The sequence below is a fragment of the Anolis carolinensis genome, chromosome 1 (genome assembly GCF_035594765.1).
Source record: "Anolis carolinensis isolate JA03-04 chromosome 1, rAnoCar3.1.pri, whole genome shotgun sequence".
NCBI lineage: Eukaryota > Metazoa > Chordata > Lepidosauria > Squamata > Dactyloidae > Anolis > Anolis carolinensis.
Window position 1 is genome coordinate 311,241,693 of NC_085841.1, and position 23,153 is coordinate 311,264,845.

At 37.8% G+C, this 23,153-nt stretch overlaps 1 protein-coding gene across 2 annotated transcripts in view; it reads left to right on the forward strand.

The window, feature by feature from the left end:
* The first annotated feature begins 1,872 nt into the window (after positions 1 to 1,872).
* Positions 1,873 to 23,153, forward strand: part of vps39 (VPS39 subunit of HOPS complex) — a 31,969-nt gene continuing 10,688 nt past the window's right edge. Inside the window, exons 1-16 of one of the 2 annotated variants that reach the window (XM_008104240.3) lie at positions 1,873 to 2,081; positions 7,293 to 7,358; positions 9,391 to 9,417; positions 9,806 to 9,870; positions 11,092 to 11,134; positions 11,919 to 12,013; positions 13,466 to 13,564; positions 15,161 to 15,253; positions 15,672 to 15,855; positions 16,848 to 16,968; positions 17,168 to 17,288; positions 18,374 to 18,503; positions 18,881 to 19,023; positions 19,899 to 20,042; positions 21,866 to 22,007; positions 22,305 to 22,391. In XM_008104240.3, the coding sequence (XP_008102447.1) occupies positions 2,009 to 2,081; positions 7,293 to 7,358; positions 9,391 to 9,417; positions 9,806 to 9,870; positions 11,092 to 11,134; positions 11,919 to 12,013; positions 13,466 to 13,564; positions 15,161 to 15,253; positions 15,672 to 15,855; positions 16,848 to 16,968; positions 17,168 to 17,288; positions 18,374 to 18,503; positions 18,881 to 19,023; positions 19,899 to 20,042; positions 21,866 to 22,007; positions 22,305 to 22,391 (1,633 nt within the window). In that variant the 5' untranslated portion in view covers positions 1,873 to 2,008. The remainder of the gene's footprint in view (positions 2,082 to 7,292; positions 7,359 to 9,390; positions 9,418 to 9,805; positions 9,871 to 11,091; positions 11,135 to 11,918; positions 12,014 to 13,465; positions 13,565 to 15,160; positions 15,254 to 15,671; positions 15,856 to 16,847; positions 16,969 to 17,167; positions 17,289 to 18,373; positions 18,504 to 18,880; positions 19,024 to 19,898; positions 20,043 to 21,865; positions 22,008 to 22,304; positions 22,392 to 23,153) is intronic. The other variant, XM_003214541.4, reaches the window with a different exon arrangement.

A 23,153-nucleotide genomic window follows, 5' to 3' on the forward strand; every position in this document is an offset into this window, starting at 1 on the left:
AGGCAGAACTACTTAATGCCTTCTTTGCCTCGGTCTTCTCAGAAAAAGAAAGCCATCTTCAACCTCAGCAACACGGAATGGACGAAGGATTGGGGGAAATCCAACCCCAAATAGGGAAACAAGTTGTCCAGGAACACTTGGCCTCTCTAAACGAATTCAAGTCCCCAGGGCCAGATCAGCTACACCCAAGAGTACTGAAGGAACTAGCGGAAGTTATTTCAGAACCACTGGCAATTATCTTCGAGAGTTCTTGGAGAACGGGAGAAGTCCCAGCAGATTGGAGGAGGGCGAATGTGGTCCCTATCTTCAAGAAGGGAAAAAGGAACGACCCAAACAATTACCGTCCGGTCAGCCTCACATCAATACCAGGCAAAATTCTGGAAAAGATCATTAAGGAAGTGGTCTGCGAACACTTAGAAACAAATGCGGTCATTGCTAATAGTCAACACGGATTTACCAAAAACAAGTCATGCCAGACTAATCTGATCTCTTTTTTCGATAGAGTTACGAGTTGGGTCGATACAGGGAATGCTGTGGATGTAGCGTACCTGGATTTCAGTAAGGCCTTCGACAAAGTCCCCCACGACCTTCTGGCAAACAAACTAGTAAAATGTGGGCTAGACAAAACTACGGTTAGGTGGATCTGTAATTGGCTAAGCGAACGAACCCAAAGGGTGCTCACCAATGCGTCGTCTTCATGATGGAAAGAAGTGACAAGTGGAGTGCCGCAGGGCTCCGTCCTGGGCCCGGTTCTGTTCAACATCTTTATTAACGACTTAGACGAAGGGTTAGAAGGCACGATCATCAAGTTTGCAGACGACACAAAACTGGGAGGGATAGCTAACACTCCAGAAGACAGGAGCAGAATTCAAAACGATCTTGACAGACTGGAGAGATGGGCCAAAACTAACAAAATGAAGTTCAACAGGGACAAATGCAAGATACTTCACTTCGGCAGAAAAAATGGAAATCAAAGATACAGAATGGGGGACGCCTGGCTTGACAGCAGTGTGTGCGAAAAAGACCTTGGAGTCCTCGTGGACAACAAGTTAAACATGAGCCAACAATGTGATGCGGCTGCTAAAAAAGCCAATAGGATTCTGGCCTGCATCAATAGGGGAATAGCGTCTAGATCCAGGGAAGTTATGTTCCCCCTCTATTCTGCCTTGGTCAGACCACACCTGGAATACTGTGTCCAATTTTGGGCACCACAGTTGAAGGGAGATGTTGACAAGCTGGAAAGCGTCCAGAGGAGGGCGACTAAAATGATTAAGGGTCTGGAGAACAAGCCCTATGAGGAGCGGCTTAAAGAGCTGGGCATGTTTAGCCTGCAGAAGAGAAGGCTGAGAGGAGACATGATAGCCATGTACAAATATGTGAAGGGAAGTCATAGGGAAGAGGGAGCAAGCTTGTTTTCTGCTGCCCTGCAGACTAGGACACGGAACAATGGCTTCAAACTACAGGAAAGGAGATTCCACTTGAACATCAGGAAGAACTTCCTCACTGTGAGAGCTGTTCGACAGTGGAACTCTCTCCCCGGGGCCGTGGTGGAGGCTCCTTCTTTGGAGGCTTTTAAGCAGAGGCTGGATGGCCATCTGTCGGGGGTGCTTTGAATGCGATTTCCTGCTTAGCAGGGGGTTGGACTAGATGGCCCATGTGGTCTCTTCCAACTCTACTATTCTATGATTCTATGATTCTATGATTCTAAGTGGAATGGATTAAGACCTTTGGAGGCCCTGACCAGTGACCACCACTTTGGGGACGTCTACACTTCAGAGCGAATGCCGTCTGAGGGGATGAGAAAGGAGGCCAAGGAAGGCATCCATCTCCCTCAGGGGGAGGAGCCTCTCCGCGGAAGTGAAGCGGGAACCGGAAACGTCGCAGAGCTTGAGCCGGAGCTGGAAGGAAGGAAGGCAGGGCTCCTCATCGCTTTCGCTGCTTCGCTGGAAGACTTTTGGGGCGTCGCCGCGGGAGCCCTTCTCCTCGGCGGGCCCTTGCCTTTGCCGCCATGCACGACGCCTTCGAGCCGGTGCCCATCCTGGAAAAGCTGCCCCTTCAGATCGACTGCCTGGCCGCCTGGGGTGAGTGGCAACCAACCCAGGGCGCATCTACACTGCGGAGTTAGCGCAGTTTGGCCCCGCTTGAACTGCCCCGGCTCAAGGCGGTGGGGAGAAGGCGTTTGGGGCGGCACTAGCTGTCTTGGGCAGGGAAGGATGAAGACTTTCCCTTCCTATCATTCCATGGCATTTGTGCCCAGGCAGTTCAAGCGCTATGGAACTGCGTTAGTTTTTAATAGTGTAGATCAGGCATGGGCAAAACACCTGGAGGGATATATAATTAAAACAATAACAGTTTGCCCATGCCTGGTGATGCTCTTCGTGATGCTGGTTATAAATAAAGTTTATGCTGTGGGTGAGAGAAACATCTTCCCCTCCAGGAGGATAACTGATGTGGCAAGTTGTAATAATAATAATAATAATAATAATAATAATAATAATAAAACTTTATTTATACCCCGCCACCATCTCCCCAACGGGGACTCGGGGCGGCTTACATGGGGCCATGCCCAGAACAATACAATATAACAAAATATCAAAGAACAACACATCATAACACATTAAACAATACAATAGATAATAATATACATTACAACGCAAAATCAAGTAAGCATAAAAACAAGGGCGGGCCACATGAACACTAAGTTAAAACTCGGGGTGAGAAAGGAATAAGAATAAAAACCATAATAAAAAACAGGGTCATAAGATAGTGGTACAGTCTAGAGGATAGATGTTGGAGGGGAGCAACAGAAAAGAAGTATATAGTAGTTACTCTCCAAAAGCACAACGGAAGAGCCATGTTTTCAGTTGTACAGGTTGTTGTTATTATAATTTTATTATGACACAGCAAACAAGATAGATATGCTGGATTTCATATCACAAAATCACAAGTCGAACACTTCCCAAGTGTCTAGGACTATGGGATGTATTATTATTATTATTATTATTATTATTATTATTATTATTATTATCTTCCCCGCTTTGTCTCTCTAAAAGGAGACCCAAAGCAGCTATCACTGAAAACAATAGAACACACTACTGAAAGCCTAAAAAATATTGTTGTTATTAATATTAATATTATTTCTACCCCTTTTATCTCTCTAAAACAGGCCTGGGCAAACTTGAGCCCTCTGAGTGTTTTGGACTTCAACTCCCACAATTCCTAACATCCGGCTGTTAGAAATTGTGGGAGTTGAAGTCCAAAACACCCGGAGGGCCCAAGTTTGCCCAGGCCTGCTCTGAAAGGAGACCCAATAGAGCTATCACTGAAAACAATAGAACACCCCATTGAAAGCTTTAAAATGTTGTTACAGTAGAGTCTCACTTATCCAACACTCGCTTATCCAACGTTCTGGATTATCCAACGCATTTTTGTAGTCAATGTTTTCAATACATCGTGATATTTTGGTGCTAAATTAGTAAATACAGTAATTACTACATAGTATTACTGCGTATTGAACTACTTTTTCTGTCAAATTTATTGTATAACATGATGTTTTGGTGCTTAATTTGTGAAATCATAACCTAACTTGATGTTTAATAGGCTTTTCCTTAATCTCTCCTTATTATCCAACATATTCGCTTATCCAACGTTCTGCTGCCCCGTTTACGTTGGATAAGCGAGACTCTACTGTATTAATATTGTTATTATATTTCTTTCTACCTCTCTTTATCTCAAAGGATACCCAAAGCAGCTATCACTGAAAACAATAGAACACCCCATTGATAGCCTAAAAAATATTGTTGTTATTAATGTTGTTATTATATTTGTTTTTACCTCTCTTTATCTCTCTAAAAGGAGTTCTCCACTGGGGTTTGGTTCCAGGACCCCGTTTGTATACCAAAATCCCTGGATACTCAAGTCCTATTATATATGTAATAAAATGGTGTCCCTTATAGAAAATGGCAAAATCAAGGTTTACTTTTGGGATTTTAAAAAATATATAATTGCAAACCATACAGAGTTTGTGGATGTTTACCAGTTTTATTGCTTTTAACTATGCATTTTTATATTTCTATGTTTAATTCTGTTTGAATGTTTATATGTGTTAGGTTTTAATTCAAACATTGCTATGGTTTTTAGTGTTATCTACTTTGAGGCGCCATTGTCAGAGAAAAAGTGAGGTATAAACAACAACAACAAGAAGATGATAATGATGATGATATGGCTATACTATTCTTTAGTTTTAATTGCTGACTTATGAGAGTGAAATTTCCTTTTTTGAAGTTGTTTATTTACATTTGAGAAAATATGATTTGTTTGCTATTTCATAGGTAGAAAATATATGAAAATTTATTATTTCTGTCACAAATGTCCCCTCTATTTCCCTGAATGATAGAAGTTTGTCAAATCACAACAGGATACTATTTAAATTAGGAGTGGACAATTTTCACCTTTACATGTGTACCATTTAAAATTTAAACCTAACAAACATAATTGCCCTTTGAATAATTCGTAGTCTTGCTGAGTCTGTCCTTTCCTACTAAGATGACTGTACTTTTCCAGTCACAAGTCTTTTCTGGCATTTGGAAGGTTAGGTGAACTTGGCTTTTTACATTCTCAATAAGAATGTTGAGAATGGAGGGGGAAAGGCAACAAGACATTATATAGAAACAAATTGTTGAAATGCAGTAATAGGTCATATGAGATAATATAAGATCAATTTAAATTTAAAGGATAAAATGAATGTGTGTGATGTTGAGGTGATGAATTTAAGATGAATTTAGAAGAATCTGAACTTCAGTCAAAATAGTTAAATTGTCTATATTAATATTCATTCAGTATTAATTTTAAATATATTAGTTTAAATCGAAGAGACACTAAAATGCATCAAGGCACAACCATCAGTTTACATATAATATTTGATTGAGGAGGGGAAAAATCAATTGTGCTTTTAATATTTTTTATATGTACTAGCTGTTCCCAGCCACACGTTGCTATGATGAAGTGTGGTAGTATGGGAAATAAAGTATTGAGGAATTGGTGGTAGTTAGTATTTGTTTTTTTCCTAAAACTTGTGACTATACAATATTTCTGGTTGTTCCTTTTTTTTTGTCTGTTGGAGGCAAGTATGAATGCTGCAATTAGCCAGAATGATTAGCATGTAATGGCCTTTCAAAGCCTGGCTGCTTCCTCCCTGGGGGAATCTTTTTTGGGAGGTGTTAGCTGGCCCTGTTTGTTTCATGTCTGGAATTCCCCTGTTTTCAGAGTGTTATTCTTTATTTTCTGTCCTGATTTTAAAGATTATATTGTTCTGTTTTATTATACCACAGTATTTTTATATATTATATTAATAATTGTATATTATTTGCTTTGAACTGGAGTATATGAGGCCCCTTCTACACAACTGTATAAAATCTACACTGAGTTGTCGAAGGCTTTCATGGCCGGGATCACAGGGTTGTTGTATGTCTTTCGGGCTGTGTGGCCATGTTCCAGAAGTATTCTCTCCTGACGTTTCGCCCACATCTATGGCAGGCATCCTCAGAGGTTGTGAGGTATGGAATTCCATACCTTACAACCTCTGAGGATGCCTGCCATAGATGTGTGCAAAACGTCAGGAGAGAATACTTCTGGAATATGGCCACACAGCCCGAAAGACATACAACAACCCCAATCTACACTGAACTGGATTATATGGCAGTGTGGACTACAAGATAATCCAGTTCAAAGCAGATACTGTGGATTATCTGCCTTGGCGTTCTGGGTTATATAACTGTGTGGAAGGGCCTTGAGTCTACACTGCCATATAATCCAGTTCAAATCAGATAATCTGTATTTTATAGGCAGTGTGGAAGAGGCCTAAGTGAACCCTGCCTGTTCCCTGGGCACCATTGTCGCTGAGGGGGTTGCTAGGATATGATGGGGGCAGGGCCTAAAGGGGGCGGGGCCTACCTTTTTAACTGGCAGCCAGGGGGAGAATGGCTCTTGTCCTCTGTAATTTGGACTTTATTTTTCTAGGGTTTTTTGATTGAAAGACATAGTTTAGATGACTATATCTTTTGTGGCCCAATTTGGTGTGATTTGGTTCAGTGGTTTTGTTGTTTACTCCAGGGGAAAAAAACGCACACACACAAACACACACACACATATATATACACACACATACATACACATACATATATAATGGGGGTAGATTGTATTCATTAGTTTTAGTTGACAGGGATGGCGGGGAAGCAGTGGGGTGGGAATATTTTTTTATTATTTTTGTATCTCATTCCATTGTTTAATTTTTAATTTTAGTGTCTGTGTTTGTTTTGTATTTTACCCTAAATTTGCTGTGAAAATTTAATAAAAACAAGAAAATAAACAATGGTATATTTAATGCTCTCATATACTTAAAAGCGCTTGAGCTATTGTTTTGTTGGATATTCTTGTGGGGAGAGAAGATTCACAAGAATTTTCCATTCCACATTGACACACTAGTTTATAGTAACTCGCTTTTGATCCAAAGCAATTTCAATCTTTTCAAATAGAAATCTATTACTTATATCTGGCATGGATAGAGATGGTACAACATTACGGTTAGGTGAAAAGGAAGATGTAAAGATAGAGTGAATGGGAAAGGGAGTGTTCAAACTGTTGTACATAGCGTTTGCATGTATGAATATGGTTAATTTGCATGTGGAAGTTGTAGCATTCTGCAATTTGTCAGTATGGTTGCAACCTGTTGTATGTGATGATATATGCGCTTGTGGTGCTTTCCTACTTGTACAAGCGTTTCATATGCAAAATGAATGTTTGTGGTCATTCTTATAGTAAGCATAATTTTGAGCATTGTACGTTATGATTCAAGTTGTCATAATTTGCATGTAAACAGTAGTTATGTGTGTATACTCAATCCCAGTATTGTGTTTCTCTATTAGTTGCTGACAGTTTTAGGTATTTTAAAAAACTATAACTTGTTGATTTTAGCATGCCTGAAGAACCATGGACATATATTTATTATGGTGCTATGAATTAATATGAAATAAATAATTTTCTCATTAAAATAGTAGAAATGATTACATGATGCATCTCTGGAGCTCTGGAAACAAATGCAATCCATGGAATTTGAGTAAATATGGTTATAATATGAGTGGAAATGAGTAGCTGTACTGCATATTCTTTGGGACTGTAAATGGATTTAGTGTTTTCTATGATGAATCGTAAGAGATAAATATAATAGGTTTGGATGTAAAAATCAGTTTTGTTAGAATTAATAAAATATTTGCTTTTTTGGTTTTGTTTTGCAGAAGAATGGCTCCTCGTTGGGACTAAACAAGGACACCTTCTACTTTACCGAATTCGAAAAGAAACGGGTGGGTTTGTAATTATTCAGGCTTCTTTATATTGGTTCACTGATATTCCAATCCTAGCTACTTGTAGACTTAAGGACAATAAAACAAGTTTCCTTAATTGCATTTTAAGCTAGTTTGTACTTTTTTCTTTGTGTAGGCATCATACATGATAGTACTGTCAGTAGTAAGATCTCTGTAGGAACTCTGTAAAGCTTATGCACTGAAGTTCAAAGTAAATGTCTTTGAAACTCCTGGAATCCTTCCTTGTCATATTTCTGGCTTTCTATATGGGCTCACCATGTCCTAACGCAGTGGTGTTCAATCTGGGTCCCCAGGTGTTTTGGCCTACAACTCCCAGAAATCCCAGCCAGTTTACCAGCTGTTAGGATTTCTGGGAGTTGAATAATAAAATATCTGGGAACCTACAGGTTGAGAACCACTGTCCTAATGGCTCAACTTATGGCAGCATTGCTTGAAGACAGTATAACATATCTGTGTACAGGTGGAAATATGGAGAAGATAGTACCCCTTTCCCACTTTTCAATGTCCTGATCTAGATTGTTTCTCTGAACAGTTATTCACTAGAAACAAAATACTCCTGTCATACAGGTATTTGTTGCATAATTGTGTCATCTGACTTTGTGCTGATTGTCTAAAAAACCCCACACCAATATGACTTCTGTTACTGAATAGATCAAGTTGTTATTTGTGAAGCTGTTTGATGGAAAAACACAGGGCTCCTTTTTAGTCCAATTTGGGTTCTCCAATGTGACACAGTACGGAGGCGAGGGTGTTCGCTGGCTTTCTGTGAAAGGAGGCCACGTTAAATTCGTGGGGTATTGGGGACAGCCTTGATGTTAGTAAAAAGTTTTGCCACCCCTTGCTCTTTACCTCACAACCCAGCTTTTGGGTTTTCCTGAAGCTCAGATGTTTCACCAACAGAGGAAGCTGAGGAGAAGGTGTGGGAGAGACCAGTTGCCCCAGCAGCTTCTGTACTAGGTTGCCCTCTCATTTTGCATGTGTCAAGGTGATACTTAAATAAAATGTCCCCTATTTCTATTTATGTTCTTGTTTACGGTCTTGTTATTTTATGGGTTGGTTGTGTTTCTTCTGTTGCTTGAGGCTCTTTCCCATTCTGATTGATTTATTGAACTTCATTCTATTTTTAAATAGTAAAGGAACATCACTCTGAGATACAGGCCTATTTCTGGGTGTAAAACCCAACCTTTAAAAACACACTTTGGTGTAATTTGGAATAGAAAAGGCAAAAAATATATTTTCTCAAATGTCCTTGTGTTATTAATATCAAGATATGCTAGAAATCCATTTAGTAAAACACTTCAAGGGACCTAGATATCTTCATATGATAAAGTGGTATTATGGATCCTTCTTTCCATCATAAAATAGAAGAATGTTACTGTATGGAGGGTTTTTCAGAGAGCAAGAAGTCTAAATTTATAATCTCTAAATAGAGGTGAACACGTGAGTGATGTATTCAGTCAGAGTCATTGTGTCCTGCAATTGAGGATGATAGGGTTTGTAGCTCACTAACATTGGCAAGGCTATGATTTCCCATATCAGCTGCAAATGTGAGCAGTGGATGGAGGGATTGAAGGCAAATAAAGGGTAAAGGTAAAAAACAAAGGGGAGAAATGCAAAAAGTGTGGGAATCAAGCAGTTAATGTGAGCAAATGCATATATGTGTCGCTAGCTTTTGTTTCATTCAAAAATGTTAATAATGATCAATTTCTAAAATAAGTGTACATAATGAGAGGTTGTACCATGGATACAGATTGGGAGGTGACATTTCAACGCCTTGTACAGAAAACACAAATTTGTCTGAAAATTAAGCCGAGAAAATGCATTTGAATCCTTCACCTCAGAGAACCTCATATGTTTTGTGAGTCAGCGTTCTAGTTTTGTAAAATTAGCAGATTCTTTGCTGAATTCAAACTCAATCACCTTTGCCAGTCTGTTCCAGTCAAATCATGCTAGTTTTGAGTTGCTTGTGTCTGACTTGGTAAATTTCTCCCCCTTTTTGCATCAACATCAGGAGAGGTTACGACATCAGAAAGTGGATGTAAGTTTTATATCCATAAACCTCTTTAAACCATTGTGGCAAAATGTTTTTATTCATTTACCCTCTTAGAGTAATTGCTAGAGATTTGATTTGTTAGTATTTAATAAAAAATCCTGAGGGCTTGCTGTCTAGAGTAGAGTTTGAAGTGTTTTGTTGCTTTAGATCACACAATCGCAAAGCCTGATTTATTATTGGGTATGCTGTTATGCATATTATTCAATTTCTTGCAGTTTTCATCTGGGTCTGTGAGACATTCAACTCCTCTCAGTTGATAAAACTGGTAACAAATTTGTGGCATGCTTTGCTTTAGCTGCTGAAATACAAGTTGATGAGGTGCTAGCTTGCAAATGTATCTGTAGTCTAACAATGTTTCTTTGGTCTGTATTAGGTTGCAATCGATTTGAAGTAACACTAGAGAAATCAAACAAGAACTTCTCCAAGAAGATCCAGCAGGTATGTGTTGGATCTGCTGAAAGTAATTTCTTGAGAGGCATTTCTTTAAAGTTTGGTCTTCATTTTAATGGGCTTGGATGAGAATGGAAATAGCTGTGCAACTGCTTGGCATGGAGAAGACTCCATATTGGTATTATTATATGACAGAAAAGCTATAGCATTGCATTGAAGCTGATACACCTTCCTACTTTCATGTGAGCAACTTTCCCCAAGTAATACTAGCTTAAATTAACGTATCAGTGCTGAGTACATAGCTCCACTGAATTAATAGAATTATCTTGCCAGCTGATTTACTAATTGAAGTGTTGTATGGTTTCTGGGCTGTATGGCAATGTTATAGCAACATTTTCTCCTGACATTTCACCTGCATCTGTGGCTGGCATCTTCAGAGGAAATTTATCAATTTGTCATAAGAATTATCTTATGGGTTGATTTACCACATTATCATAGATTCAGTAGGTTTCATATGATTCAGACTAGTAATGGAATTTTGTACTTTATATAGGCATCACACTTTTAGTCTAGATCAGCTTCCAAAATGAACTAATAAAAGCCATGCAGAACTACAACTACTTGGATTGCACTTTCCTGTATGTCAGGCAGCTGGACTGGATGGGCCTTGTTTCTAAATGTTATCTGTTATGAGGCATTTCAGTTTGTCTGGCTTCAGAGAATGGCAATCTGATCAATCAAAATAGAAACGAAGGCCTCTGAATTCCCCCTTCTAACTAGTGAGAGAGAGAGAATGCAAGCTGAAGATGAGAGTATTTTGATTTGAAAAGCTAAACTGATTTAAATGTTTATGTTATGTTTGAACCACTCAATTGCTTTTGTCCTTCACGGTGGTATATTCAATACCTGGTACAGATTATTTTTAACATTCGATCCCTCCTTTATATGATAATCATGATTACAACAGAAAACATTTTTCTCGTATAGAGGAGGGGTGGTTAAATATCATCTGCATCAGATGGTGAATATACTGTTATTTAACACATGTTGAAGGATGCTGGGAGTTGCAGTTCAACTACATTGTAGGGTTGCACAATTCCCTTTCCTGATAGACATGTATTACCAAGTGTGACTTTTACTAAACATATGGCCAGAGGTAGATAACCTGTATATAACATCATCCTATTTTGAGTCCCTTTTGATAATTAATCTCCATTGCTGCTAACAGTTTTGATTGTATCTTATTTACAGTAAGTTTTCCCCCCTTAGATCCATGTTGTATCCCAGTTCAAAATTTTGGTCAGTTTGTTAGGTAAGTGAAATAACTGCTTAAATTAATCCTGTCTTGGATTTGTAATCCCAAATTTACATGAGAGTAACTCTCCTTGAACTCAATAGGATTTCAATAAAACATACATAGGATTGTGTTTTTGTGGTTTTCCTTGACTTCCTTTCTTTTGGCTGTAGTCCTTTCCTTCTCTGTATTCTTTCTCACATACATGTAAAATGCTTTTCTTTGCAGTCTGACATATGAAAAATTGTATAGGCTTACTTTAAATCAATTTATGTTATCATGACTGGAATCGCCTTGACTATGATTTTGGATTGTGTGGTTTTAATAATTGGTTTTAATGTTTAAGTTGCTTTTAAAATTTTTGTTTTTAATGTATATGTTTTTATTTCTATCATTGGTTTGTTTGATAAGGCATTGAATTGTTGCCTATCGTAAAGCTGCTCTGAGTCCCCTTCGGGGTGAGAAGAGTGGAGTATAAATACAGTAAATAAATAAACAAATAAATATTAAGATCTGTCTGTCTATCGGTCTGTCTATCAATCCATTTTACTTCCTGGTGATGACGCTGTAGTCTTTAGCCTATAATCCATTCATTTTCTTCGATCATTCAGTTAGTAAATATTGTTGAGTATATAGTGTCACCTTAGAATCAGTGCTTTACCCCCTAAATCTTCATTAATTCATCTGAATTAATTGCTTGTTCTCCGTTTTTGAAATCGTTGTGAGATGATGATGACATTTCTACTGAATTTCTTAACATGACGCAGCTCAAGCAGTAACTTGTGTATCTTATCTCCAACAGAAAACAACATCTATGTTCACGATCTGTTGACATTTCAACAGATCACAACAGTTCCCAAGGCAAAGGGTGCAACTCTTTTTACCTGTGATCTCAAGGTAATCTTTCAAGGTAGTCCTCAGTCTTATTGTGAGACCTTAATGGCTTGGTATTTCTATCTTGATCTGGGAAATTCTAAAACTCTGGGCAACTGTGATAGCAGATAAACAAAACCACAGTCTGTTGTTGTAATACCTGAACTGGGAATTCTGGCTTGTTTCTCCCCAAACAAGACAAAGTTGCAAGCCACAGTTTGTTGTTGGGTTATGACTCTGACTTGATTGCAGAGTCAATCTGGAACTCCTTATCTGGATGTGACAATAGCCAAACCACGGAGGAAGGGACGAATTGTGTTTAAATACTCCTGCTTGCAGCAGGAGTAAAATAAGGATGATTTACTACCTTGTAGCCTTGATGAAGTGTGAAGAACTAGCTGTGAGAAATTAAATAAAAAATAATTTTGTGGTAGATGAAGACTGTTTTCATTACTTCCCAAAACAGAGTTCAGGGAAGAGACTTTAAAACAGAGCGGTGCTTTGTTGCTTGGACTTAATAGTGGTTTCTCTATTTGCACCGAGAAGTGAATCTTATATGCACCATTTCCACGGACAGGAAAAGGCACCACAATAAAAAGTGTCAGGAGAGCTTAATCAAGTACCACTAGTGATCAGCACATTTATAGCCTGGACTATGTCAGTGCATGATTTATATGACCTCAGAATACATAATGAAGACATCGAAATAGTTCAAGCTGTTCAATACTTTGATACAACCATAAACAAAATGGAGACTATGGTCAAGATATCAGACAATTAAGACTTGGAAGGGCAGCTATGAAGAACTAAACACATCACGTGTGAAGATGTGTTATTAAATACCAAAGTCAGAATAATCCATGCTGTAGGATTTCCAGTTGCTATATGGGATTGTAAAAGTTAGACAATGAAGAAGGCTGACAGGAAGATAATCAGCTCATGTAAAATGTGGTTTTACAGATAATGTGTATCAGCTCTAGAGCAAATCAAGCCTGAACTCTTACTGTAAAAGTTGAGATAACTAAACTGAGACTGTTGTATTTTGAGTATAACACAAGACAATATGACAATGGTGTTCAGTTAAGTGGAAGACATTAGGAAAAGAGGAAGACTGCTTTAGAGGTAGATTGATTCAATCAATCAAAAAGGCCACAGCTGTCCCAGATCTGCAAGATTTGAGCAGGGCAGTTGATAACCAGGGTTCTTGGAGGTCTTTCCATCATTGATGGAAGATCTATAATCAAGCTGCTTTGAGTATCCTCTGCGAGAGATAACACAGAGTATAAATAAATATAATAATAATAAAGATCCTCTTGCATATTGATGTTCCAGACTTAACATGGCTATGTCTTTGAATTATATATTTTGCTATTCTATTCCACAATCTTTTTCAAACTTTGTGTTTAACAGTGGCTAACACTGATGACTCAATAGTGCACTTAATGATGTGCCATTAAATTTTGCTTTTTTCCACAGCACTCTGAAACAGGAGAAGAGGTGCTGAGGATGTGTGTAGCAGTAAGAAAGAAACTGCAGTTGTATTACTGGAAGGATAGAGACTTCTATGAGTTGCAGGTCTGTTAATACTATAGTCAAGTGTCTCCTTGTGTTCTTTTTGTTCATATTTCTTTATTTTGACTTTTTGTAAATTATGCTGTATTAAGTATTATAACTATTAGAGAAAACAGAACCCATGCAAATAACAAAAATAGAGTTATTTTGTTCTTAAAGTCCATTGAACTCTTAGCCTTACTTTTTGGGGTGCTATTGGTAACAACAGGTACTGACAAAGTTGGAACCATGGAAAGATAAAAGGATTCAAGTTAAATGTCAGCAGTTTAAGAGTTAACCTTCTAACAAGGCTGAATGCAGACTCAAGGATTTGTTGAATTTGGTATCATTTTATATGAATGACAGTATTCTGTATTGGAATGTAGTTCCTTTGTGTTTCTACTAGTTATGCTTCTAATTAACCTCTGGTGCACATAGTGATCAGTTAAAATATTATCTTCAGACAAGTAAGTAAATTAACCATATTGAATCCACATGGCTGTCATAAGAGAGCTAGATGTAAAAGTTGTAGCACTGTCTCTCAAGACCATAAATGTTCATATGTATGTGGGGATTTCTTTGAGGAAACATTCCTTGGATAGTATCTTGCCAGTGTGAATCCTTTTTCTCCAAAACAGTCAAATTACATATTTGTCTTTTGGAATAATAATAATAATAAAAATAATAATAATAATAATAATAATAATAATAATAATAATAATACAATCCAGAGCAGAAGAGAAAATTGGCAAAAGAAGGCTCTCCATGGACAGTTCCTACGAAAAATCGAGAGTCAAATTGATAAAGAAAAAACATGGCTAAGGCTCACAAATGGAACTTTGAAAAAGGAGACGGAGGGCCTGAGTCTGGCAGCCCAAGAATAAGCCATTAGAACCAATGTCATTAAAGCCAAAATTGAAAAGTCGACAACAGATCCCAAATGTATACTGTGCAAGGAAGCAGATAAAACAATAGATCACATCCTCAGATGCTGCAAGAAGATCGCACAGACAGACTACAAGCAGAGGCATAACACTGTTGCTCAAATGATTCATTGGAACTTGTGCCAAAGAACTGGTGGGATCACAAACTGGAAAAAGTTACAGAGAATGAGCATGTCAAGCTACTCCGGGACTTCTGCAGGCCTTGGCCTGCACTTAAACATAATCGGCGCTGACAAAATTACCATCTGCCAGCTGCAAAAGGCCACCTTACTGGGATCTGCTCGCATTATTCGCCAGTACATTACACGGTCCTAGACACTTGGGAAGTGTCCGACGTGTGATCCATTAATTTTTTATCTAAATGGATTTCTAAATGCGATGTAAACTGTTTATATGTATGTTTTTATATTGTAAGCTGCCCTGAGTCCCCTGATGGGTGAGAAGGGCGGGGTAGAAGTGATGTAATAAATAAATAAAATACTCCACTGATAAAATTGGCTCCAAGTGAGAAGACAGTGAAGAAACAATTTGATAATTGTATTTTATTTATGGAAAGTATCTGAAATGCCTCTGTGCTGAATTTCTGTTAAATGTACTGTGGAACAGAGCACTGAGATGGTTGAGCAGGGATGATTTATATGTTGCCAACTTGATCTGTTCTCTTCTTCATCCATAGGGGGACTTCAGTGTCCCTGATGTGCCCAAATCCATGGCATGGTGTGAAGATTCAATTTGTGTTGGTTTCAAGAGGGACTATTACCTAATAAGGGTAAGAAATATTTTGTATTACAGAAAAAGGGTAAATAATGTTAGTTTTCTGGGAATACAGTAGAATTGGTGTGGAGATGTGACTACAACCAGAACTATTTATATATTATCAAGGTTGTAATCCTATGTGTGTTTATATGGTGAAAAGAACAATTGAAACAAAATGAAAAAAGCTGCTTCTGTAATTATGCATCTGATTGTGTTCTTAAGTCTTTTATGATCACTTCAATAAAAGTTAGGCTTGAGGTGGTTTCCAAAGGGATATTGTATTTGAGTCTTTGGCTTTTGGCAATATGATCTTGATGTGTGGGATTCTGGGGCTGGGAATGAAAAAGAGGACTCAGCCACATCTGAAGCTGAGAGTCAATCTTACATGGTTGTTTTGTATGCAGTGGCCTGCTTTGTTTATTCCCCTGCAGGTAGATGGGAGAGGATCCATCAAAGAACTCTTCCCCACAGGAAAGCAGCTCGAGCCCCTGGTAGCCCCTTTGGCAGATGGAAAAGTTGCTGTCGGCCAAGATGATTTAACAGTTGTGCTCAATGAAGAAGGGGTTTGTACACAGAAATGTGCCTTGAACTGGACTGACATCCCAATAGCCATGGGTGAGAACTAGTACAGGTTGGCTAAAATGCCAAAAGATCCCCCAAATCTCAAATTGTCCACATTGGTGGCTCTGATAACAACAACTTCTGCTTTCTGATGGATTAATGTAAATTTGTTTCATCCACCAAATTATTAAAATATTGTGTATGCAATTACCCTCAGGCAGTGAATAAGATGTTTATGAAACAAAAATGAATCATGTGTTTGGATTTTGATCCGGATCCCATTTCCAAGATATAATATCTATGAAAGTGTTACAAAATAATAATAGTAATAAAAAACAACTTCCAGACTTGTATAAGGGGTAGATCTTTCTCTTTTGTTAAGCCTGTGACAGCCATCCTCTTCTTTAACAATATTACACTATGTAATAAAATTTGAAAAAAAAATCTGTTCCTGGTTTGAAAGTATTATTTCCTGTTTAATTGTGTGGTACTTACTTTGAAAGTAGTTGTTATACTCCAGAAACTTCATTTTTGTGGCTGCCACAAACTATATGGAATTGATTGAGACTTTATGAGATATTCATTGAAAAACTATAGCAACATGTGCTGCAGGATGTCCCACAAAAACAAAGTTTTTGCTGTTTAATAAACATTTTCCATTTCCATGTTTTTGTGATAGAACCAATTAAGAAATGACATTTATAACCCAGGAACAAAAATCATGTTACATAGTGTTATCAAAGTAACTTCTCTGTGCAATAAACAGTATGAGAAAGTGACTTTTACTCAGTTCTAATTTGAGTAGAGTTGGAGATTTGCTTTGTTTTCAGCTTCTGTGTCTCTGCTTCCCTGTATTTTAAGTGGGCATTATTCCAATTCTGAAAAGTGTTTTGAGCGCAGAGTTGATGATTCAAAAAGTGTAAGGAAAATTAATTGAACAAATGTTAACATAATGTTCGTAGAAGAGAAATTGCTCCTGAATTTAGATTAGAGGCATGTTGCTCTAAAATCATATTGTATTGATGACTGTTCTATCTTCAAAACAGAATTTCAGCCTCCGTATATAGTAGCAGTGCTGCCAAGATACGTAGAGATCCGTACATTTGAGCCCCGTCTCCTGGTGCAGAGCATTGAGTTACAGAGGCCACGTTTCATTACTTCAGGAGGGTATGAAATTTTATTTGTCATCTTTTTTTGTATTTACAAAAACTAATTCTGCATTCTCACCCTGTACTAAACTTTAAAAAAGTTATTGTTATTAATATTCCAAGGTATATCATAATGAAAATTACCAACTTAAAAAATTATAGGGCAAAGCAGGGGTCAGTCTTTATAACTTACTTTGGGACTTTCTTTTTTTCTATAGTACAAATATTGTGTATGTGGCCAGCAATCATTTTGTCTGGCGTCTCATCCCAGTTTCCATTGCGACCCAGATCCAGCAGCTTCTCCAGGATAAACAATTCGAACTGGCTCTGCAGTTGGCAGTAAGTGGTAGAGTGGGGCATTTTCATTTTCCTTTAGTATTGTTTATTTTTGTACATCTCCACCATACACTGAACAATCAGTCAAAACCCTATTGTTGATTGAAAACTTAGGTAATTAATAACTACAGAATTCAGTATTCTTTACATTTCTATGACTTACAATGATTTTATGCCTGCTCACAGTATGCCTTATTCATTATTGCTGTTTTGTCAGCTTCTGTCATAATGTTATTCAACATCGAGGCATTTCTATAGAAAGATTCAGAGTGAGACTGTGTCCTGTTAAAGCAACTCAGTCACCTTTAGATGTTCTTCACAGTAACTGTAATCTGTTTGATAAAATATCTTTTTTTGCTTTATCTTTAGCATCTTTAGCTCTGTGATAAAGCTTGTACATGTCTTGATTTTTAACCACAGGCCATAAAAATACTTCATAAGCAGTTTATATTGATGTCTCTGTACAAGAGTTAGTGTTAAAATTGCTTCCTTGTGCTATGACTAATCATTGTGCTGATGACCCTACTGCATTTTTGAAAGTTGCTTTCTTCTTTAACTGTAATAAGTAAAACTAATTTATAAAACCAAGATACTTGGTGGCACAGTGGGTGAAACCACTGAGTTGCTGAACTTGCTGACTGAAAGGTTGGTGGTTCGAATCCAGGGAGCTGGGTAAGCTCCCCTGTTAGCTCTAGCTTCTGCCAACCTAGCAGTTTGAAAACATGCAAATGTGAGTAGGTCAATAGGTACCGCTCCAGCTGGAAGGTAGCAGCTCTCCATGCAGTCATGCCAGCCAGGTGTCTACAGACAATGCCAGCTCTTTGGCTTAGAAATGGAGATGAGCACCAACCCACAGAGTCGGACACAATTGTACTTAATGTTAGGGGAAAACCTTAACCTTTACTACACACCTCTCAGATTTGATGCTCTCATAGTTTTTGTAAGTGTAATAGAGCAATAATTGAGGCTCATGATATTGGACTACAGTCTGACATTATTTTTTCATTATTTCAAAGTAATTTCTTTAAAATAATATGCTATTGAAAAAGTGGCTTTCTCATATATTTTTGTATCTTTATATTTGTTAGGATATGAAGGATGATTCTGACAATGAAAAGCGACAGCAGATCCATCATATTAAGAATCTCTATGCTTTCAACCTTTTTTGCCAAAAGCGCTTTGATGAATCCATGCAAGTCTTTGCCAAGCTTGGGACAGGTAAATTAGAGGTGTAGCCTAGACATAAAAAGTGATAGCTACTGAGGAGTATTGTAACTTATAAGTATGGCGCTAAACCTAAAAGCCAAAGTGATATCTCCTAAAACCCAAAGGTTGCAAACTGTTCATCTTACTATCCTTGAAGTCAGTTTCCTTCTGACACCATTTTCTAGTCTTTCACTACGCTGCAGAATCCAGTATTCCATAGGATTCAGCTGGACAGTTTAAAGTTATAATAACAGATGTTTGCAAAGCACTTTAAACTTTCTTTGGAGCTGAGTGTTGTGAACTTTAATAACTTCAATTTCAAAATGAACTCTTATCTGAATACATGTTGCAGTATAACCTGGAAATGTTGTGATTTACATTTTGTTCAGATCCCACTCATGTGATGGGTCTCTATCCTGAACTGCTGCCTAGTGATTACAAGAAACAGCTCCAGTATCCCAACCCAGTTCCAGTTCTCTCTCCTGCAGAGTTGGAGAAAGCACACCTGGCACTTATAGATTATCTCACTCAAGTAAGCATTTGGTACTTCCTATGATAACCCTTCCTTTCTAGTGGATTGTCATATAAATATTTTGGCAAAGCAGCACCTTTTGTGATAGTCTGATTTCTGGGAGGGGGGGAGAACTGGAAGAATTATGGGAGTTTTTTGTTTCGTTTTCATTGTTTTTAAATTCTCTTGTGTATTCACTGAATATTTTGAAAGGAATCTTTGGGCGTGGTTTCAGGTGTCTGTCAGCAGGGCCAAAGCCAGAAAAAAAATGGGGGGGGGGTTGCAACTTTTTAAAGCGAATCATGAAGAGTACTTCCATAAAGCAAAATAATTTAGAAGTCAGATTCTATCAATAAACTTCATTGGACACTCAAGACAGATAAACTTCAGTGGACACTCATGGGGATTTGGTTAACCAGTTAAAATTCATGAGTAAACCAGGTTTTTTTTTAAAAAACCTGAAAAATTTGGGGGGGGGGGGGTTGAACCCCTCTCCCCTGGCTATAGTCCTGCCTGTCAGCATGAATGGTTGGCAGGTAAAGTAAATTAAAATTAAATCTCCCTACAGTGGTTTCACCATCTAAGTTGCTACTTCAGCTATTTTCTTTTGGCCATTGTGAGTACTGCATTGTCAGTGTACACAGTGAACATTGTTCTCTGTAAGCTTCCAGTCTATATATTTCAGTGAATAAGGAGAAGAGAGAGAGAGAGAGAGAGACTAAGGGCAAAAATGTAGTAAAGGAAAAAATTGGAGAGGCAAGGGAAGTGAGGATTAATAGCAGACAGAGTTGGTCTGAATCTATGTGCCTGATGGTTTTCTTTTTTTTTTCTTGGATAATGTGGACATGCTTTGCCATAACTTTATTCCTTTGGGCTCTTACCTTTAACTTCCACAGAAAAGAAGTCAGTTAGTGAAGAAATTGAACGACTCAGATCATCAGTCCAGTACTTCTCCTCTCATGGAAGGAACTCCCACTATCAAATCCAAAAAGAAGTTGCTGCAGATCATAGACACTACCCTCTTGAAATGCTACCTCCATGTAAGCTTTTTCCACCTGCAGTTCTGTGCCTCTTACTGGGCATTTAGGGTTTCAGTTCTAAATAGCTTCGGCCCTGTCTAAATCTGTGATCGCATCTCCCCCTATGAATTGGCGGAGGCTTTAAGATGTGCCAGGGAGGCCCTCCTCTCACTCCCATCGCCGTCCCAAGCTCGACTGGTGAGGATGAGGGAGCGGGCCTTCTTGGTGGTGGCCCCCTGGCTTTGGAACACCCTTCCCAGAGAAATCAGGCAAGCCCCTACATTGCCCTCTTTCCGCAAGGAACTGAAAACCTGGTGGTTCCTGCAGGTCTTTGAGCAAGATTAGTTTGGTTGTTTAACATGCTGACCCTGCTCTGCACAGTATTCATCCCCAGGCCCTATGAAACGTTGATGTACAAGTCTTTATCTATCCCTTATAATTAACTACAATAGAGTCTCACTTATCCAAGCCTCTGGATAATCCAAGCCATTTTTGTAGTCAATGTTTTCAATGTATCGTGATATTTTGGTGCTAAATTCATAAATACAGTAATTACAACATAACATTACTGCGTATTGAACTACTTTTTCTGTCAAATTTGTTGTATAACATGAAGTTTTGGTGCTTAATTTGTAAAATCATAACCTAATTTGATGTTTAATAGGCTTTTCCTTAATCCCTCCTTATTATCCAAGATATTTGCTTATCCAAGCTTCTGCCGGCCCATTTAGCTTGGATTAGTGAGACTCTACTGTATGTCTACCTCGCGTATTTGACTCCTTGATGGAATATACTGATTGGAACTGTAACTGTGTCCATTTTTAATTGAATTGTTTTTTACGGTTGTCTTACGTTGTTTTTATTATGTTTGTTATGTTCATGCTGCTGTATGACGTTTTGACTATTGACTGTTTTTTGCACACATGTTGGAAACTGCCCTGAGTCCTCTCGAGGAGATGGAGCGGTATATAAACAAAGAATTATTATTATTATTATTATTATTATTATTATTATTATTATTATTATTAACTCACCTGCTCCAGAAATATCGTTCTTGAGTTCTGCCCAATACTGCACTTCCCCTTCAATTCAAATTACAAACAAAATAATTTTGACTAGAAACTGGCTTTGCACAGTAATGACTGGATCTCTCCTCTCATACATACTGCCCTTACTGCCTTACTCCCAATCCCTTGTGCTATTGTGTTTTTAAAAAAGGATTTTATGAAAATCAAACAAGAGTGGTTAATTAACAAATGCAAGAATATTGATGCAGTACTTACAAAATTCATATCCATAGACAAGCTGATATGGAGTAATAGAAACCCTTATAAAAAGCCCGGAGCCTTCTCCCTTTTCCTTTCCCTCATCAAGGTTATGATAGCGGTGCCATTAGAGCTCCTGAAGAAAAAATCAGCAGTTGATGGATGTATAACTAGCCTTTCCTCAAAGGCATAAGTGGAGGTGGTGGCAGCAAAAATGTTTTGGGTTTTGGGGTCATGCAAATTTCAGATTTCGGGAAAAGGATGTAATGCATTATAAACGATACTCCAGTAACAATGCAACTATAAATCCATTATCCGGCTATTCCAGATTAAATTTGTGTGTGAAAAGAAGTGACTGATTTCTATTAAAAAAAGAAAAATGTACTTGAGTATTTGAATCCTACCTCCAGGCTATCAGTAGAACAGAAAGAAAAATACACACTCTGCTGCCCTCCCTCCCCACTAAGTACATATTCCCAAATCATAAGTAACCCCCCTTCCTTTAATTCCCATCTTGTGTCCATTTTGTGTATAATAGTAAATTATTTCTGATTCATTAATTTTTTTCCTACCTGACAGACCAATGTAGCTCTAGTGGCGCCACTGTTGCGACTGGAGAACAATCACTGTCACATTGAAGAAAGTGAGCATGTGTTGAAGAAAGCTCACAAATACAGCGAGCTGATTATACTGTATGAGAAGAAAGGTCTCCATGAAAAAGGTAAAGTGGGGAACCAATCACTGTGAAACACCTTGCATAAAACCATGTAGATTTTTCTAGCTTGGAAGCCAAATATTCTTGTATTATATTTTCCAGTGGGGTTGTTCTTTTTAAGTGCCTACTGGTTTTAAGTTATTTAATGTTTTATATTGTTTTTATTCATTGTACATCATTTTGCGGACTCTGGTGGTTGAGAGGTGATAAATGAATATGATAGATAATTGGCAATGAATTACATAAATGAGTAGTGAAACCTAAAGATTAATGTATGTAGGGGTTTCTTTTCTTTTGCTGCAGCTTTGCAGGTGCTAGTGGATCAGTCAAAAAAAGCTAACTCACCTTTGAAAGGTCACGAGAGGACTGTGCAGTATTTACAACATTTGGGTGAGTACATTTGGGTATAACCTCGGTTTTTAAATTGTATTTTTCCCTTTCCACCCAGCAAAGACCTTATATGGGCCCTGTGAAACAAAACTCAAAAGATATAATTGGTAATCATATCTGAAGTCCATAGTATATATTGTGGTAGTAGTTTAATATGTTGTTGTTCCTTGCTTCAATCCATAGGGAGAGGTGGGTTATTGTTCTAATTTATTTATTTATTTACATCACTTTTACCCCGTCCTTCTCACTTGTAGGGACTCGGCAATTTACATTGCCCAGAACACATTCAATAAAACAATAACAAAATCAATAAACATTACAACAATACCACATCAATTAAAAACTCCATTAAATATTAAAACATGAATTATAAAATTTTAAAATTCATATGTAGTTGGATTTGTCCACTGACACCTTTCGCGTACGCCTTGATTCAAGCCATATCACCTCAGATATTTACTCCTCGAACGCTTGAGCACATAGCCACGTCTTCACTGCTTTCCTAAAACCTAGGAGAGTTGGGGCTTGATGATGATGATGTTGACAACAACATCTTTCAAAGCCTACTGACTTCTTCATCAGGGAAAGATGTAAAAATGCAGAGACATAAGATCACATTGTCAAGATATATTGGTATGTATTTTGTTTGTTTGAGATGTTACAGATTTTGTTATTTTTGTGTGTGCTTCTTATTGTACTTTTGTTTCATTAAAACAATAAAAAATTTAAAAAAGGGAAAAACTTATATTATTGTAATATATT